Source organism: Drosophila suzukii, chromosome 2L (assembly GCF_043229965.1).
Source record: "Drosophila suzukii chromosome 2L, CBGP_Dsuzu_IsoJpt1.0, whole genome shotgun sequence".
NCBI classification, from domain to species: Eukaryota; Metazoa; Arthropoda; class Insecta; order Diptera; family Drosophilidae; genus Drosophila; species Drosophila suzukii.
The window spans coordinates 11,535,772-11,555,712 of NC_092080.1; the positions used below are offsets into that span (position 1 = coordinate 11,535,772).

The window sequence follows — 19,941 nt, forward strand, 5'->3', positions numbered from 1 at the left end:
CATACACTACGAATTCCCCGGGTGATATATTAGAAATACGATACGATACACAAAAAACCACAATTATAAGCGCCCAAATCATCAAACTAAATTATGTGAATTGTTTCGGTTGAACGTGAAACTTCCAAAACTCCAACTAATACACTCGCAAAGCAATTTATACATCATACACATACTAAGACAACAGAACAATTTAACGCTTTAATGATAATGATGTATGAACAAGGCAAGGACAACAAACAGAGGAGAAAGTTCCACGAGTGTGTGTGTGTTGCGTGTGTGTGTTAGCCATGTTATTCCCATTGCCTATAAGCGGAATTTCTGGCGGTAGGGGAGAAACAAAGGAGAAGAGGTGAACCATCGCTTAACAAGCTAATGTGCTTTTAATGGTTCCGTTGGATCCGTTGGTTTTTCGGACCCAGCCCGATTATGCCGCCAAGAAATACAAGTAAAATACACAAATAATTAAAATTAATTATCTTGCAATTAGTTTACGATTTACTCATTAAGCTGAAGGTTGAAACGTGGCCGGCGATGCCCAGAAAAGTATGCAGCACCTTTGTTTGTTTGCCTCATTTACCTCATTCTCTCTCTGAAAACACAAACACATAAACACTCTGCCAGGACACAATAGATATACGGATGTATATGTATGTATGGATGGATGGAGGATAATGGCTATGACAATATAATTATGAAATTAGTGCTCTAACATTTCAATTGAGTTGTTTATTTGATTTATGTGCAATTGCACAGGCAAATGGAATATGACGCCCACTTAGCATGCGGCCCAAACATGCAAACTAATGACATTTATTACGCATACGCCATGTTGACTCTGACATTTATACTCAGCAGGAGTCTGGCCTTCCTTTTATTGACATTTAACACACCTCCCACCTAACCGTGTTCGCTTCTTTTTTTCCGCCCATGATTTATGTCTGAAGTCTTGATTTAACCGATAGGTTAAAAGCACTAAATTGTTTAATTTTCACTTCTACCCCCCGCCCTCTAGCCGTGTAATTTAAATGTATTCTGGTCGTTGCCTGCCCTTCCTTGCCCTGCAAAGTAAAGTACTTAACCGTCTGCTTATTATTAAAAGGCAAAAGCTTAAGTGGCAAAGTCAAGCTAATTGAATTAGCCTGGCCCAAAACCCCGTTGCGCGTGGTGCGTGAAAAAAGCAGCAGCCAAACCCAGCCAGCAACAATAACAACAACGATAAAAAAGGCAACAAGAAACGCTAATGTTGATAGAGTGCCACCAACTCAAAAAGATTTTACAATATTTTTGACAAAAAGAAGAAAAGGTCCCAGGGAAAGCATGATGAACAAGGACTGACTTAAGTGGACTCAAAAATGCCCTTACAACTCTCTTTTTTTCCAAAAATAATTAATGATACTATTATTTTTCTTAAATATTTTAGTATTTTCCCTAACTCACATTCGCTCATTTAACTTGTTCTTTAACTTAAAAACAAACAGCTTAGCTATAGTATAACGCTTTAGACTTAGGAACACATAGTTTAAAAGATTATTCCCCTTAAATGTTTTCAGTTTTATAATTTTTTTTTAGTTATGTATATAATAACAAGGTTAAAATAAAATGTACTCTTAAGGACTGGGTGAGTCCCAAAAATCTTAAAAATCTACCAACCTAAGAAAAAGAATGCTAACATTTAATTATATTGGAAACTGTATTAAAAGCAAACAACTTTTATATAACCAACTTTCTTTCTAATACTAACATATTACTAAAATACTAAAAAAAATACTAAAGGTATTATTTAGTGTTAGATTTATTTACTTCTCAAAACCTTGTAATGTATTAAATATTCGTTGTGATGTTCAAATCTCAGCCTGACCTCTGACAGACGGGATGTCTTGGGAGGATGCTCACGTAGCACCTTTTGCCAATACCATTAAAAAGGGTTTTTTGACGCAGCGGACAACACCCTGGACCAACCCTAGCCAAAACTTGGCTATCGGTTTACGCGCTATGCTTCGTTAAGTGCATTTTGAATTTTTAATGTTGAGCGCGCGCGCTTTGCAAGATGAAAGGAGGAGATCGGCGAAAAGGGGCCCAAAGTTGCCGTCCTACAGCTTTTACTGTTTCCTCGGCAAGGTCCTGATTAATTCGCTTTATTAAAAAACCATACGCCAAGAAATGCGTAATACTTTTTAGCACTTGGCCGGGACCAGCAGCTGCTCCACTCAGCAGCAACAACAAACAAGGCAAAATAATCAACACAAATTACACGGTGGGCATAAATATTCCACGCTGTCTGGGTGAAAGGAGTAAGGAGTTTGGGAAAGGGTAAGGACATTGGGGAATGGTGCACTGCTGCGGGTAAAGGATATACATATACCCTTGGCCAATTAATTTTTAATATACGCTAAACATTGCAACGAATTTTTCGAAAATTAAGCAAGCAAAGCTTTATTTAAGCGGGCAAGGAGTTTTGCTTAAGTTCGCTACTTATTATCTAAGGATAATCAAGGGGTATCCAGGGAAGTTCAAAATCTTCTAGACTTTCTGACCTGAAAATGAACTTAAACTAAGGTTCAGTTTGCCTAACCACAATACATTTTGTATTCTCATAAAGAAAAAGACTTCCATAAAACATTTTGCCACAGTAAAATTTTTATTTTTATAACATTTTTCTGTAAGCATAAATGCCGAGATAAACTGCTTTTAAATGGTTTTAAATGCGTTTAAGCATATTATAGCTCAACTCGATACATCACCTTTTAAAATAAAAAGTTAAATACAATCCTCTTTTTTAATAATCGCTTTGCAAACAAAAACCTGCGCATAAAATAGTCGAGCCCACAGGCTGCACTTGTACTACATATTTTTCTTAAGCTTGCGGTTTCTTTTTCATGATTTGCAAAAGTGCCAACAGCAGTGTAAAGGATTTTAGACCAAGCCAAGGGGATTAATAAAAGGATTACGCAGCGGAAAATGCCAGCTGTGATGCTTCGAGAGTTGGCAATGCTAATGCGGATGCGGATGCCGACAAGGAAGTTGGTGGGTGGATTGTTGGATGGTTGGATGGGGCTACGTCTATGCTGCTCCTGCTGATGGCAATTTGTAGCAACACTCGACTAGGATAACGATATGTGGGTGTGGATGGAGTGGGCTGGTTGGGTTCGGAGTGGGAGGCACTTGCAGCAGGCTAATTGCAATCCGGTTCGCCTTGGCTGCACCAGCATCAATGGGCCAATTCGCCTGCTCTTTCGCCAGCCACAGGCTGCAGTTTTTCGGTGGCCAGCCAGCCAGCCAGCCAGCTTTTGTATGGTATGTCTGCTCTCGAATATATGGCCGGTCATATATTAAAAATAATCCATTCGATATCTGTTTTAATACTTCAAATTTATAGCACTTGCTCCAAACAGAAGCAGCAAAAGCAGCACCACCACCAGCAGCAGCAGCAGCAGCAGCTACAATAACAACAAACATCTCTGTGTGTCATTTTGAAGGGCTTTTAGCTTGGTATTTTATTGCTTAAAGGATGCGTCTGAACATCAACATGCGAGGGATGATATCAAAATAGCATTTATTATTGCATAAATTCAGAGCTTAAACGTTTTCACTGTCTATGTGTAAGCTTAGTTGTACTAAAACACTTTAGAAGCTTCGTTAAGCCAGTAATTTCATAAAGTTCAATATTTAAATAAGCCTTCAATTGAATATTACTATTTTTGTTATTGATGAAAACCAATAATTTTTTACATGTTACAAAAAATATGCAATAATATTACAAATTAGTTAGGGCACTTTTTCTTTTTACATTTCTAGCAGGTATTGTATTTTTCTAAACTTAATGAAGAATGCCAAATGAAAAATATGATATTTTAATTATATAAATAAAATTGAAAACCAATAAAAACCAAATTACAAGGATAAATTCTTGTGTGATATTTAAAATCAAAATTACAAGACTCTTTCATTTTTGTGAGAAACAAATATACAATAAAGTAATATTTATTAATACATATTAACATATTCTTCTATACTAATATATTCTTCCTACAGAGTCACCAATCCACCCTCGCTCTACATTCGCCAAGTTGTCATTCGTTATTTTTATGCCCATTTTAATAATGACATTTGTCTCGGCTTTCGCTGCGGTTACTTTTCTTATATACGGTCTCCATTTTTTTATGGATAATGCCCCAGCGCTGATTTGCTTACAATTGACATAAACGACCAACGGTTGAGTTATGTCATAATTCAGTCGGGCTTAACGCACTCCCGCCCATACGGAATACAGAATATAGCATATATGGCATATATACATATATAGCATATGGCATATATGGCAATGCAGATAAGCCGCACTCAATCAGCATAAAAGTGTGCTATGCAAAATCATTGGGGAGCCAGGAAACAGGAGGAGCATCGTGGAAAGGAGCTCCAAGGCGACTGCCGTTAATCAAGGAGCCAACATCTGGGGGATATATAGAACAAAGTCAGAGCAAATCTAAATTGGAACTCTCCCAGCACGCACGCATTTAATTAAAGTAAAAGCTTTGCTTTTTTTACTCATTTTCCATGGGTTGCTTATTTTTCTGTTAGTGCCAAATGCAAATGCAAAAAAAATATAAAAAAAATAAAGAACTTGCAAAAAATGTGACCGTCAAGGGATGCAATGTCTGTCCGATTCTACAGTTGCAGTTGCACCGGGTAATAACGTGCAATTTATATGCGTGCTACTAGCTTTTTTTTCTTTATTCCACAAAAGCCTTGGCAGCGCAGGGCACTCTGAGGATTTGAAATAGGGGAATATGCACTTTTAACTCATTCATTAGCTTCGCAGCTGAGTGAGCAAGAAAACCATTTCAATTCACATTGCCATCAGTGAGGGGGAAATCTCTGTTCATTTGTATCATCGGCGGTCTTTTACATCTCAAATGAACATTTAGGGGTAGAAAACTCAGGGTGTATAAAGGTTGTTTGTTACGTCTCAAAGGGGGTAAAGTGTTTACTGTTATATACATTTTATTGCTAAAATGAACGCTTAGGGGTAGGAATCTCAGGATGTATAATGGTTGTTCTTTACGTCTCAAAGGGGGTAAAATTCGCACTGTTATACACATTTATTGCTAAAATGAACGCTTAGGGGTAGGAAACTCAGGATGTATAATGGTTGTTCATTACGTCTCAAAGGGGGTAAAATTTTCACTGTTATACACGTTTTATTTCTGAATTACACTTAGGGGTAGAACACTCGGGATATGGACATTCCGCCTTAAGAGGGGTGGATTGTGCACTGTTATATACGTTTTATAGAAAACTTAGGATGTATAATAGTTGTTCATACCGACTTGTGGGGGTGGATTGTCCACTGTTATACAAGGCATACGCTTATTATAGAACTTTGTTATAAACTGAAAGATAAAATGTATGAGAACATTTTTTTACTATTAAAAAGTTATGCCAGATGTTATATGAAGAACAGAAGCTTTGCGATTATTGGTCCCTTGATGTGGAAGTACTTTTATACAGAAAGGACATACAGAAAAAGCTTTGCTACAATGAAAATGCATATAACATTACAATGAGTGCTACAATTCGGTATGACAGCTTGAACACATAAAAGTAGTAATATTTTGGACCTGCAATGAGTCCTGATGTTATATCAAGGAAAAGCTCTTGTTTTGGAAAGTCTACACAATGAGCTAAAAGTTTTATTAAATGCTTTTGGGGCTTCCTGAACATTTATAGAACGGTTAAAACATAGAATATAAAAGAATGTTGTAAACTTAACATGATTGTATCAAAATGTTAGCTAAGCAAACAAAAACAACAAAACACATTTAATTTAAAAGAAAATATTTTTTTTTTAGAAATAGACTTTTTATTGTTCTTAAATACACTCGAATAGTTAAGACGTATATTTGAGTTGTTGAAAAGTAGGTAACAGGTACTAGAACAAGTTTGCGATCCAATAAATGGTATATCTTCATGATCAAGATCATTATTCGACTTCATCTAAGCGTGTCCGTCCGTAAGCATTAATATTTAACTGCAGCAAGAATAATTTCCCAAATCTTTTAATATAACCAACCTGCATGACCAAAATTCATTCATAACATCTTATCGCAAAAGTAAACAACTAAAACCATTTTCCCGCACGTTGAAAACCATGACACAAAGTCGACCAAAGCTTATCAATGCGTATATGACGGCCCCTAAGCCAAGTGGATTATATTTCGGCATTTTGCGTAGGCTGAAGAGCAGCAAGCCAAATAAGTCAAGTCATGGAAACACATAGATAACAAATAAAATTGACTAACGGCCAAGATATTAAGCTAGTTGGCCGCGTTCGGCAAGAGTTATTTCCATTTTATGAGTGTTGATATGGGTCAGAGACTAGCACAAGGCAATTTTTATTGTAGCACCCGTTGAGCAGTTGACAAGAATAAAGAACATTCAATTTAGATAAGAGTGCACTTTAAAGATAGTGATGTCATCAAACAATATGGCAAAACTAGGAATATTCTGGTGTTTATACAAAATTTTACTTTAAAGTGAATCTGCAATTGTTTATATTCGGAAATAAATTAAACTTGCCCAAAGATGTACATACGAATGTGTATGATTTGGTTAAAACTTAGTTGAAAATTTAATTTTAAAAGTTTTTAATTAAATAAACCACAACTTAATTGTGTTAGAACTTGACAAGGAATTAAAGTTATAGTAGAAACTAACATTTTAACAACTAAATTAAAATGTATATTGACAATAGTAAAAGTTATTTATGTGTTCCTAACTACATATACATTCAAAAACTGCAAACGTATTTATACCCAGGACATAAGGGGCTGCAAATCCAAAATAGAAACCCCTCTGAAATCAATTTCCTTCCACCCCCGCATTAGCAAGGATTACGGGGATGCCTAGCCTGGTCATTGGACTCGGAGCAACCCTAAGGGAAAACTGCAAATTTTTCCAAGTAGAATGCATCCGTCCCAACCAGCCAAGAATTTCCACACTAGGGTGTATCGGGTGTCCTGTGTGTATTCAGCTAAAATATCTAATTAAAATGCCGCCTTCGTCAAATAGAAATGAAAAGTCATTTAAGCGGGAGGAAATGAGCATTTGCAGCAACGCAAAAAAATGGCGAACCCTATTGATAACGAAGGAAGTGGAGAATCTTTTTTACTTCCCCGGTTCCGCAGGGCAAAACAATTTCAATAAGGAAATTCTTACTTTGACAAGCCATTTGGCCCATAATTGCCAACTAATGAGGCTGGCGGGCGAGCTTTTAATTTCGGCCCGGCTAAAATGAGTTTGGCATTGGTATGAGATACTTTAAAAACTTGCCACAGATAAAAGGCGACAGCAGCAACAGCTCGGCAAAGTTCTTTTTGGCAATTAACTTGCCGCACATTAAATGATAAAAAAAAACGCATGAATCGAAGAAAAAGCGGAGTGGAAGTACGAATCTACTGGGGTGGCAGCATAAAAAAGCATTAAAAAACCAAACCCAGGACACAGAAGGACAATGAAGTTGAAGGCACAAAGACAAAGCAAAGGCCACAGGCGGGAGTTCAGAGGTTGCAGTTGCAATTTGGGTCAAGCCAAGAATATAATGCGGTTCGCGGCTTCCCTTCTTTTACCACCGCCGAAACTTTTGTTTGCATCTTCCATTTCGCTAAAAACCCCATGTTCTAATTCCTACTTTCGGTGAGAATTTTTCGGTAGTAAATTTAACCTAATCAACTACATTTTACGGATTTAATGCTAAACAGTTTGAGCTTATGACTCACAACAAAATATGCAACTCATCTTCAAGCGTTAAATGCTCAAATGAGTTGGAGTTTTGTATATTAATTTAAAAACTAACTTGGCATGATCTAGCTTCTTGTGATTCGCAAAACTGCAACTAAGTATTTAAAAAAGGGACGAAGGCTAATTCTATCTTAAATAAATTAAGTAAATTAAAGAATTTTAAAAATTGACTTTTACTACTACTATCTCTCTAGAGATAGCTACTATTATCTCTAGATGGACATTTTAACTAATTATATTGTAAGACTTTTAACAAAATATTACTTTAAAAATACACGTTAAAAAATATTTTATAGAAAATCAAATACGAAAAACGAATCCATTCCATCCATTATTATTTCCTAACAAACCAATCAGATTAGATACATATAAGTTCGCTTTGAGCTAAAAGTTAATAAAGAGGGAGTTAAAAGATGTACGTTATATATGCAGAACCGATTTTTGACTATATCTATGATCTGTTATGTTACAAATCTGCGTCCTTGATCATAAAAAAGCCATATTTTCACTCAGTTCCAATTTGAATTGATGGACCAACCAAATTAAATCGAATTACCTTTAGCATGTTCTGCCTTATAAGGTATGTATATGTACATGAAACCGGACTAGCTGGACAGATTTTGGATTGCAGTTTATGTTTTGTCAACAAATCTTCGGGATCTCTCGGACCCTAGGTATGGCAAACCCAGTTTTTAACTCATTTCCAATATGATTTAATAGAATCCAATGAAGTCGCGTTCCCTTTGGTTAACTCCGCCTTATGCGGTATATAAAACCGGGCCTGCTGCACCGATTTTAGAATGCACTGTTGCGTCGGATTACAGATACTATGCACATTTTTGTGGCAACTTTGGGACTCTGTCTCCGATGGCAAACTTCAAGTCCGCCCACGCCACTTTTTTTTAGGACTGGTTTGGCTTTATAAACAAGCATCCATTTCGACCAGCATGACAAGATATCTATGCTGTTGGGTTTGGTCGGACACACATGTTACACATTTTCATCGATTCAATAGAATAGCTTTAATATGTGGCGGAGTAATTAATGGCAAAAACTTACAACAGAATCGATTTTTTTATTCACACGAACGCTCACACACACGCACACACACACACAAACGCAACTCGCGCGTAGTGTGCGTAAAAAACAAGTGGGAAAAACGCCGACAAAAACTCTCGAAAAACAAAGGGTGATTTTGAAACTGTCACATTTTTGATACTCGGTAAAACGAAACAATCATCTCGCACATTTTAAACTATTCCAAAATATTGAAAAACAACGAATATTTGGATAAATTCGCGCAGCCAAAGAGATTTTGGTGTTGTTCTTTCGTGTTGTTCGCGAGCGAACTGATTCCGAAAACCCAAAACCAGGGATGCGGTGCAAAAAGAACAGCTGTGGAGTCGAAAACCAGGGCTGCACAGGCACTTTCAATTTATTTAAACTTTTGGCATCCCAAAATATTTTATTTAAACATAATCTTCCTTTGGAAATTACTTACACTTTTAAATTGTATCTTAAATTTTTCGTTCAGTTTTCTTTTTGTCAGCTGCTGCCTGCTCTTTTAGTTTCTGCTCTTTACTTAGTTGTATTAATATTTAATTTTATGGGCCTTGTTCGTTTTTAAAACATCCCGTTTTCAAACACAATTTTCACGTTTTAAAGCTCAGTTCGGTTATTTGAAATTCATCGGGCGTTTATGGCCATTTATTGCACTTTGTTTTTATTGGGGGAGAAATCGATTTTTTTGATTTTTCGGCTCACACATCGGAGTAAAACGGCTACTCACACATTTCTTACACTTTGTTTATTGCCCAAACTGGACATTTTTAGTTTGGGGAATATCCTAGGGTTTTTCACACATCTTTAACCGTTTAATACACTGGTTTGTGAGTAAAGTATTTAAACAAATTTAAATGAAGAGCAGGACACGAGGAAGGCGCACGCTGTCAACTGAACTAAATTCCTTTATACCAGGATTGGATTTAAATGGGGGTGACTTGATTCAGACTCCGGACCCCACATGGCACATGCGCCAATCGCCGGAACCGTTTAAATACCATTTTCCCGCTCACCGATGCAACTTCTTAATAAGCCCTTATTAAAACCATGTTTAAGGAACTCATTTTAACATAGAACGTAATCTTTTGCAAGCCACATCTATTTGTGCTTTATTTGATTTTAAAACAATGAACTTATCTTTATATTAAAACAGGTTTTAAAATAACATTAGAATTTGAAAATAAAAACGTGTGGCTTTGAAGCAAGGGTGCCTGTTGGTTTTGGAAAACGTGCTCTATTACATATTGCCAATGAAACTTAAAGTTGAGATACGCCTTCAGCGATAGTCAATCATAATGTGGTTATAAATATTGTCTATCGTTGGTATGGTCGATGCTGGGGGATCAGGCTGGGTTATGTTTTCCTCTCCGGTTTGGGACGCCGGTTCAGGCTGAGCATCTTGAGGGGGCGCGGGATTCGAAGCTGGAGTAAGACTGACATTATCCTTGATGGATGATGGCTTCGGTTTTTTTCCGAAAGCAAAACAGCCGCTCTGTTTGGTGGCCACCGGCGACAGGTTATCCTTGTTTTTGGTGCTGCAAAGAAAAAAGGCAAAACGGTTTAGATTTTGTAATAAAACAACATTATTGAGGAAACTCACAATGCCTTAAGGGCTTCCAGCTTGGGTATATTTCGGTTATGGGACCTTCCACCGCCAGCCGCCTCCTGGGCGGCCAGCTCTTCGGGATGTGACTTCTTCTTGTGTGTGCGGCAGTTTGAGCCGTTGGCGAAGGTGCGATCGCAAAAGTCACAGGAGTACGGCTTTAGCCCAGTGTGCAGGATGAGGTGATTCTTCAGCGCCTTGGCCCGCTTGAATTCCCGGCCACAATAGTCGCATTTGTGTTGCATCTGATCCGTGTGCACCAGCCGATGGCGATTCAGAGTCGTCCTTGAATTCAATTGCATGCCGCACTCCGGGCAGATGTACTTATGGGGATCGTGCGTCTCCTTGTGATGCTTCAGTCTATTTGCCGATTTGAAGCACTTCTTGCACACCTCGCACTCGAAGGGGGCATAGTCCGTGTGCTTCAGTACGTGTTCCTTGAGGGCGCTCATCGAGTGCACACCCACGCCGCATTGCTCGCAGATCACCGGCCTCGGACGCTCATCCAGGTGCATGTACTGCTCGTGCTGCTGGGCGGATGCACTGGTGGCGAACTTTTTGTCGCAGTTATTGCAGGAATATTGCTTTCGCTTTCGCAGGGGAACATGAAATTCGATGTGGCGGTCCAACTGGTAGTGAAAGCGGAACTTCTTAGGGCAATCCGGACATTGCAGTTGCTCTGAGGAGGGTTCAGTCTGGGCATGATCCTGCCGCTGGTGACGCTGCAGGGTTCTGGCCGTGGCGTAAGTTCGCAAACACTCGCTGCACTGGTGTCGTTTGGTCGAGTCTGAGGCTCCTGTCCCAGCCTTATCTTGCCTTGGCGAGGAGTCGCTTAAGCTACCACTAGAGGAGCTCTCCCCCTGGATGCCATATGCATCGCACAGCTTCAGCAGCACAGCATCTTCATCCGCCTCGTAGTCTGGATCCTGATCCTCGCTTTCCTTCTGCTCTGAGTCCTCCTCCGGCCGTTCCTGCTGCTGATCCTCCTGCTTCTTTTCCTGCCTCTCCTTCGGAGTTAGAGGGTTCTCAAACTCGTAAGCCGACTCCTCCGGTAAGAATTCAAGCTGTTCATCTAGCTTTGGCTTCTTGTCTACATAATGTACCTCCATCAGCGTCTCATCGTCCAGCAGGCCGAACTTCGAGCGCAGCTCCTGGAGATTTGGTGTCTCCTGACTGGACGTGCTCTGGAGTATGCAGTAGAGCTTCTGAACACGGGTGATCCGATCCGAGAAGTTCACCAGCGATGTCACCAGCGAGAGGCACTCATTGCAAATCATCTCCGGCAGTTCCTCACCCCGCGTTATCTGGTAAGGGAAACATATATATAAATCTATGGGTGACTGGGTAAAGAGCTCTAGGGTCCACTCACATTCACCCAGAAGTACTTGCCAATGGCGGTGGCCAGTTCCAAGGAGGATGCCTCGCTGGAGTCTTCGTTCTTAAGGAAAACATTCATGTTGCCCTGTATGTCGTCCTTGGCGCACAAGCGACACCACAGCCGCCAGTCGCTGCTGGGATTCCGATCCGGTTGGAGATCCGTGGGTGGAGCATGCTCCTCCAACTGGGCGGCGGCCATCGCGAAGCTCAGCAATTGGTTATAAATAAATACCCGTCCACCGTAAACATATTGGACGGCTGGACTCAAAGTGGAACTGGAACCGAATGGATTGGTTCCACTCGGAACTGGACCCAAAACTGCTGGAGCTGCCAGATCTATAAACAGTGATTTGGAGAAACGTTTAAATTAGGGACTTGAAATTTAAAATACATGAATGTAACATTAATAATTTAAGCAAATAAAATATTATCAATATATTGTTACATAAAAATTAAAAACTTTAATCACCTACGATTTGGTGCTTTATTGTTTAAACAGTAAATACATCTTTAATTGAGAGAATTAAGACTCGATTTCATTACAATTATATGGATTATTTAATTTAATTCAGTCATTCATTGTATGTAATAGTCACATATTACAAATAATAAAATCGAATTCCGTTTTCGGAATCCCCCTAATAAGCTCTGCTGCCAGTCTGGCAACTCTCTCTGCCAGTCCAACAGCTGACTAACTTCAGATTGTTTATTTACAATTGCGAAATTAACGGGATTTTAACGATTGTTACAATTTAAAAAATGTTGGAGGCGCGCTTAAGTCCGACTTTGCTCCTAAAGAAGATAATTGAGGCCCTGAAAGAGATTATCGCCCAGGGAACGCTGGATTGCAGCGATTCTGGCTTACAGGTGTGCTTGAAGTCGGCTAAGTATCACTCCGTTACTGGGGACTCCCATAAAAGCCATAGGACTATTACAAAATAATAAAACTAAAATTAGTAATCCAATTATGACGATGTTAAACTACTAACTTCTAATATATTTTATATTACAGTTTTTTGATATAAAATTCATAGTTTTGGATAAATGTCTCAACCAAACATTCTTCAAACTAAGATTAACTAAGATTATAACTAAAGTTTTAAATTTTAATATTCCAGCTCCAGTCGATGGACAATTCGCATGTGTCACTAGTGGTTCTGAGTCTGCAATCGGATTGTTTCGTGAAATACCGCTGTGATCGAAATGTCTCCCTGGGATTGGACCTCAAATCGCTGGCCAAGGTGCTTAAGTGCGCCAATAGCGACGATACGGTCACAATTAAAGCCATCGACAAACCGGACAAAATTCAACTCATCTTCGAATCGGATGGCAAGGAACGAACGGCGGATTACGAACTCAAGCTGCTGAATCTGGACCAGGATCACTTGGGAATCCCGGACACGGACTACTCCTGCGTCGTTCAGTTGCCCTCGATGGAGTTTGCCCGCATTTGCCGAGACATGAGCATGTTTAGTGAATCCCTGACGATCGCCTGTTCCAAGCAGGGCATCAAGTTCTCGGCCAACGGAGATTTGGGTTCGGCCAATATCCAATTAAGCGAGGGCACCAAAATGGACGTGACCATCGAGGTTAAGGATCCACTAACCCAGACCTTCGCCGGTCGTTACCTGAACACTTTCACCAAGGCCACTCCGCTGGCGGATCGCGTGAAGATATGTCTAGCTCCCGAGGTTCCCCTGCTGGTGGAGTACCCCATTGAGGATTACGGCTACATTCGATACTATCTCGCACCCAAGGTGGATGATCCCGACTCGTAGCTGTTAGATCATTAATTTTACCCTCTTCTAACACAATTTATATAAATAATCAAAACCAAAAATGAATTCCAAAATCTTTTTATTTATAGCTATTACTTTATACTTTTTTTAATAAATTGGTTTTAGTCCAACTTATTTGTACTTTAAACATTCCAAAATCGTTATAATTTTAGCTATTACTTTATATTTTTTTTTAGTAATTTGGTTTTGTTAAATTGGTTTTAATACAATTTATTTGTACTTTAAAATTTTTTTCCTAAACTTGTGTTCTTATCTTTTGTTAAAAACATATATAAATTTAGTTTAATAATTTTTCTATTTTTATCAATCTTTGATTATACGTATTTTGAACGTTTAATACCTTTGTATCCATTATTTCTTCATTTATCCTGGGATTTTATTTAAATGTCGCTAGAGTAGCCATTTGTACCACTGTGCAGCGTTGCCATATTCGCAGTGCTACTAGCTCGCGGGATGGTCACCCCAAACCGTGCAGCTCTGCAGACCTTACCGGACAGAAGTGTTGACAACCCTGCCCGGGCGCAAATGCGGAGCTAAACAAAAACCGAAAAACTTAAGAATCGCCTGAAAAACCCAGGGTATTACGAGTGAGCCATGGACACGGAGGAGGGAAAGCGAGGCCGCGGTCGTGGACGAGGCACCAGGGCGCGTGGGCGTGGCCGGGGCCGTGGACGCGGTCGTGGCAAGAAAATCGACGAGAGCAGTATCGCCGATGCCGCCGCAGCGGCAGCCCTGGCAGCCAGCAGTTGTGCAGCCCTGGAGGACAGTCCAGGGCGATTGGAGCCATCCGAGGATTCGGCAATGCAGGATCTGGACAAGGAGGGCGACATGGAGGTGGTCAACGCCCTGGAGGAGCCCACATTGCCGCAGGGCGCACAAGGAACCATTGCTGTTGGCGAGGAGATGACGCCACCGACGCCGCAGCCACAGGTCCTGCAGCAGGTGCCTCCGCCAGTGCTCAGTCAAACAAGTAAGATTCATCAGGTTTTCACTATTGAATTAGATGGGCAAAGATACGTAGACTAATAGATGTTCATCTGAAATATCGAGGAGTCTTAAGAACTAGTAGAAAATTAACATAGGATATGATCTATTCATAGTTATTTTGTAATGTTTATGGGGTAAGACATCCAAAACATCCTGCCTTACATATGCATTATTCAGCCTAAAAAATATAGATTCATCAGGTTACATCTTTTGAATAGAATTAGCAAGCCGACATTCTTTCATTCCTGTATTCATAATAATCATTATCTTTGCCTCAATCGATTTCTTATATTAAAAACAGAGTAAATTTTTAACTAATCTCTCGCTTTTGCAGTTGACATGGAGGCGGACATATCGCAGCTGGAGGCGCCCACCTTTACCACACTCTCTCGCGGACCTCCCGAGCCCATGTTGCGCTTGAAGTGGAACCACAAGGTGAGCCTGATTGGCGAGAAGGTGCTCAACCCAATGATCCATTGCTGCGATCAGTGCGACAAGCCGATTCTCGTCTATGGACGGATGATACCCTGCAAGCACGTCTTTTGCCTCAAGTGCGCCCGCGCTGAGCCCATCAAGAGCTGTCCCCGCTGCACGGACAAAGTGCTCCGTGTGGAGCAGAGCGGCCTGGGCACCGTGTTCATGTGCACGCACGGCGGCAGTCGGTACGGAAGCTCCGGCTGCCGGCGAACCTATCTCTCGCAGCGGGACCTGCAGGCGCACATCAATCACAGACATGTGGCGCCGCAGCCACCACCGTTGAACCAACTGCCACAGCTGGCGTCCATGGCGGAGCAGCCGAAAATGACGGATCTGGGCGGCGTCGGTCTGGGCCTGGAGTTGCACAAGCAGCGCAAGGCGAGTGGTACCTATGGCTCCTAAACTAAGCTGTCCTGTCTATAAAAAACCGCTTGCCCCTTGCAGCTCTCCGAGTCGTCTGTCCCCGGGTCCGTTTCCGCCTCCATTGCCCGCCCCATGTCACGACCACTGACCGGCGTCGGAGGCATCGGTAGCATACCGCCGCCAGGATCCGCAGCTGCCCAAAATGCCATCCATGGCGGCCACTCCACGCTGACGCTGGCCAATTTGGCCAGGATCAACAATGCAAATGCCCAGGACTGTCATCAGGGCAAGGCCTCGCTGCACCACAGCCTCAAGAAGGGTCCGCCCCATCAGTCCGAGTCGGTGGCTGATGCCTCCTACTACAGCAGCGTGCTCGCCTCCTTTGGCAGTGCGGGCACAGGATCGGGATCGGGTTCAGGGGCGTCGGGAGGTGTGGCAGCCGGCGGACAGCCAACTGGAGCAAATGCCAGCCATTCCGCTGGTGTTCCAGGTGCCCAGGGTGGTGGCTCCGGCTCCGCAGAGACGTCAGCTGGTGGTTCGAGTAGCAACTGGCAGCAATCGCAATACTACAGATAAGGGGCGCAACAATCCACAGGGGCAGCAGATTTTTACGCAGGCACGGCTTTAAATTAAGTGAACTAACTAGCATGTATGTTAAGAAGAAAATGATTAAAAGTACTTTACGGGCTTAGAATTACCCGGAAATTAAAATACCAACCAATTGTATTTTTAAACTTTTTTAAAATCATTTGTAACTGTTGATATGATGAATTAAACTATGATTATTACAAGATTATAATACAACTCAGTTTTTAAAAAAGCCCGCTCGATTGGCCGACAATCGAATGCTTTTGATAACGATAAACTCTCCAGCTGGCTGCTTCGAAAGTGAAATACAAAAGGTAAACAAATCCGACTGCGAGCGCAAATGCAATTGTTGAATGGCAGATTAACATAAAAACAATAGACCTGGAGCACCGAAGTCAAGTCGTTGGCCAGGTCAAGTACTACATCTCATATCTGATGAGCTCTACGAAGAATTCAGAGAATCGAGGCCAGAAGCAGAAGGCAGCGGCATTGCAAACAACACGCGACCAAAAGTGAAAGTTGGCCAGTCCACTAGAAATATGTTGAAAATCGTGCTGATCAGTGGCAAGCGAAAGTGCGGCAAGGATTACGTATCCGAGAAGTTGCAGCAGAGGTACCTAGCCTACGTAGACATATTTATGAAATCCTACCCTTTTTTCATTGAGCTTGTTGCCAAAAAATTCCATACAATTGAGTTCAAAACCATAGGATGCGGACTATTTACGTAAAAAAAAATATTTCTTGGGTTATTATATCATCTTATGAAAAACAATACAAAAGAATTTGAATAATCTTATAATTGTTTAATTTCAATTACAATGTAAATATATATTTTTCCAATTTAGAAGCCCTAAATCATAAAAAAAATCATTTTCAATATGACCCACAACCTTAAGAATCCAATTTTACTTTCTTAAAAAAATCTTAAAAATTTAGGTATTTAAAAAAAAGAATAAAAAACAATAACAAAATTTTGTTTGATATTTTAAAATATAAAAAAAAAATTTCCCTACAATTATCCAGCATAATAAAAAACAAATAACAATAATAAAAACCCTTTGTTTTCTTAGATTAGGTTCCCGTTCGCGGATCGTTCGAATCTCGGAGCCCATCAAGTCAGAGTGGGCACGTAAGCTGCAGCTGGACCTAAGTGCTCTGCTCAGCGATGGACCCTACAAGGAGAAGTATCGCCGCGACATGATCGTGTGGAGTGACGAGGTGCGGGCCCGGGACTACGGCTACTTCTGCCGCGTGGCCATGGAGGAGGCTCTGGGCCGCCAGCAGACGACGCCCTACATCCTGGTCAGCGATGTGCGGCGCAAGAACGACATCAAGTGGTTTCGGGAAACGTACGGATCGGAAAGGGTCATCACCCTGCGACTAACATCCCGTCCGGAGACGAGACGCGCCCGAGGTTGGACCTTCACCGCGGGCATCGATGACGTTCCTTCGGAGTGCGATCTGGATGATCTGGCCGATGGCTTTGACTTTGTGCTGGCCAACGATGAGAAACTCGACCAGGAGGCCATTGACCATCTGCTGGACAAGCTGCAGCTACAGTATCAGTAAAGCTTTAACTTATTACTCGAATCAAGGCTATTGCACTAATGTATTTTTGATATATCATGTATTCCGGCCCCTGCCAAACCGAAAATGGTCCTCACACAAAGCGTAGATAATGCAATATTAAGTTTGTACTTAATATTTTTGGTATAAAATACTCTTAGTAATAAATAGAGTTCGTGCAAAGGTTTTATTCAAATCAAGATGTATTTTTCAATGAATATACAAATTGTAAGTCGGTGAATTGCTGCTAGTTAGGTAGGAAAGAAATAATGCTTTGGTTGAGAATTAAGTTGATTTGTAACTTACTCAATTCTTACCTGTAATAAAAAGTGAAAAGCTCATAAATTCATTGGATTCCATCATAAAAGTTCATTGAAAAATATGAGCAAAAGGTGAAAATTGCAAATCTTGTAATCTTTGTACCCATAAGCACACTTCATTCACCAATCCATTTATATAGACAGACTATTTCAAAGCAAACTAATAAAATGTTTTTATTAAAATATGTATAATAAATGTATGAGTTTGTGAAAATACATAATGATTTGGTGGGTTATAGGTGGGCATAAGGCAATATTAGCTACTAAACTGGTTTAGTAAATGGGTCCATTCAGTCCCTCGCCTCCGGAGATCAGCCTCAATTGATCGTTAAAGTTCTGGACCGGAGCAATCTGCGTCTTTCTAAGATCCTTTTCCACGGAGCGCGAACGGAAATGCGGCTTATTCTTAACACAACTGAGTGGTGTGCGCCTCTGAGCGGACAGCGGTGTACTATTTGTCTTGGGTGTGATGGCACCGCCTCCCGCTGGTGACTCCTCCTCCTGGTCAACGTAAATCTTTGGCTTGTTGGCCCTGGCCGGCTTGCGTGGTGGAACCCTTCGCTTGTGACCCAAACGCACACGCTCCAGATGCTTGTTGGCCGGCACGGCCGATGGTTGCTCCTCGTTAGCCGCAAAGGAGGCCATGCTGCTGCCAGTGCTTAGATTCAGGGTAAGGGTTTCCAAAATATGCTCCAACATCTGGGCCTCGCGTGCCTCCTCGTCCTCGTCATCGCAGAAGATGATGGGTGTGCGATCGACGCCCAGGCTGGGTGAACGAGGATCACAGTGCTGGAGCTGCTGCTGTGCAGGAGGCGGCGTGGCCAGCTTCTCCTGTTGCTGCAGCAGCTGATCCTCGCAGGGCAGCGTCTCCTCCTCGTCATAGAACAGCGAGACGATCTCCAGGGAGCTGTTGTTGTGGGGAGCAGATGGCGGCGTGCCAAAGCTATCGCAACTCTCCTCTAAGTCGACTTGGGGAGGTGAAGGAGTAGCGGGCATTGCTGCTGTTTGAGCCGAACCCACTTTGGTGTCCACAAAGAGATCGGCGAAGGTGTCGTCCAGATTGAGGGAGCGCACTTCGTCGAGGACCAGGGGAGTGCGATTGAGTTGCGGGGAGCGGGGATCGTTGAGGGAGAAGCCCTTGAGCAAACGTTTTCGGAGCACGGTGAAGGCGTTCTCACTGGAGGCCACCTGCTGCTCCTCCTGCTCCACAGCACGCGACTGTGACACCTGCGAGCCGTTCTGCAAAAACTGCCGCCCCATTCATTATCAACCTATTAATATCTTAAATCCCTAACAACTCACATTTAAGGGAGTGCGACAGCCATTTGGTGATCGAGGATCGAGTAAAGCGTTGTTTTGCTCTCTAATCGGCGTCGTCATTTCCACATTTTCCTGCTTTTCGCTGGCCAGTCGCATTTTGTTTAGTGTCGGCGTATCCGGCAGATATTCACCCTCCATTTTGGTTACCTTTGCTCCCATTTTATTTTGTTTATCTTTCTTCTTTCACGACTTTTCACTCAATGCTTCGGTGCGAAATAAAATTCGTTGCCGCGCATTTGTTTTGAAATGGCGTCACGTGAGGTTGCCAGATCATCAAACGCCCACTGGAAGGGTGGACTGGAAGCTGTGTTGGCAACGCCCGACTAGCTAGTTTCAAGCCAAATCTAGCAGTGTTTAAGAACTTGCATTCGTTACTAGTTGCGGTTTACAATGAGGATTTGGAGGTACCAGATTGTGATCTCAAAACTTATATAATTTGTAAATGCAGAAACCACCTTTCTATATAAAACTTATACTGTTTATTATTTTTGTTTTTATAGTTTTACGGTGTGATAAAAAAAAAATGGCCATCCTAGTTTTCTTTTCAATATGACATGGTGATTTGATTAAAAATAGATAATTACAAAAGAAAACAGTTAATAACGATTATTTGCAATGCCTGGTTCTTAATGTAGTAACCAATGCAATTTTTGTTTAAGTTAAAGCTGTAAATATAGTTAAA

General features: G+C 41.3%; 6 protein-coding genes across 13 annotated transcripts in view; 3 read left to right on the forward strand and 3 right to left on the reverse strand.

The window, feature by feature from the left end:
- Positions 1–9,695, reverse strand: part of Lar (tyrosine-protein phosphatase Lar) — a 126,269-nt gene extending 116,574 nt beyond the window's left edge. For 7 of the 8 annotated variants that reach the window (XM_036817090.3, XM_017080890.4, XM_036817078.3 and 4 more), the window contains exon 1: positions 8,857–9,152. The gene's annotated coding sequence lies outside the window, so the exon portion shown is untranslated. Of the gene's footprint in view, positions 1–8,856; positions 9,153–9,298 lie in introns of those variants that run through there. The other variant, XM_036817067.3, reaches the window with a different exon arrangement.
- Positions 9,696–9,937: 242 nt separating this feature from the next.
- On the reverse strand, positions 9,938–12,122 carry LOC108005977 (zinc finger protein weckle). Its single transcript, XM_017069418.4, has 3 exons — positions 11,832–12,122; positions 10,460–11,766; positions 9,938–10,394 (listed from the first exon to the last, which is right to left on the reverse strand). The coding sequence occupies exons 1-3, from the start codon at positions 12,036–12,038 to the stop codon at positions 10,136–10,138; spliced, it is 1,773 nt and encodes a 590-aa protein (XP_016924907.3). The 5' UTR covers positions 12,039–12,122; the 3' UTR covers positions 9,938–10,135.
- Positions 12,123–12,543: 421 nt separating this feature from the next.
- On the forward strand, positions 12,544–13,681 carry PCNA2 (Proliferating cell nuclear antigen 2). Its single transcript, XM_017073517.4, has 2 exons — positions 12,544–12,706; positions 12,958–13,681. The coding sequence occupies exons 1-2, from the start codon at positions 12,599–12,601 to the stop codon at positions 13,615–13,617; spliced, it is 768 nt and encodes a 255-aa protein (XP_016929006.3). The 5' UTR covers positions 12,544–12,598; the 3' UTR covers positions 13,618–13,681.
- A 439-nt stretch (positions 13,682–14,120) lies between these two features.
- Positions 14,121–16,176, forward strand: Hakai (E3 ubiquitin-protein ligase Hakai). Its single transcript, XM_017068674.4, has 3 exons — positions 14,121–14,608; positions 14,960–15,480; positions 15,547–16,176. Exons 1-3 carry the CDS (start codon positions 14,233–14,235, stop codon positions 16,039–16,041), a joined length of 1,392 nt encoding a protein of 463 aa, XP_016924163.3. The 5' UTR covers positions 14,121–14,232; the 3' UTR covers positions 16,042–16,176.
- A 169-nt stretch (positions 16,177–16,345) lies between these two features.
- On the forward strand, positions 16,346–17,819 carry Pmvk (Phosphomevalonate kinase). The gene is made up of 2 exons (XM_017068952.4): positions 16,346–16,666; positions 17,124–17,819. Exons 1-2 carry the CDS (start codon positions 16,593–16,595, stop codon positions 17,620–17,622), a joined length of 573 nt encoding a protein of 190 aa, XP_016924441.3. The 5' UTR covers positions 16,346–16,592; the 3' UTR covers positions 17,623–17,819.
- Positions 17,820–18,087: 268 nt separating this feature from the next.
- msb1l lies at positions 18,088–19,514 on the reverse strand. The gene is made up of 2 exons (XM_017068940.4): positions 19,242–19,514; positions 18,088–19,187 (listed from the first exon to the last, which is right to left on the reverse strand). Exons 1-2 carry the CDS (start codon positions 19,416–19,418, stop codon positions 18,213–18,215), a joined length of 1,152 nt encoding a protein of 383 aa, XP_016924429.3. The 5' UTR covers positions 19,419–19,514; the 3' UTR covers positions 18,088–18,212.
- Positions 19,515–19,941: the final 427 nt, after the last annotated feature.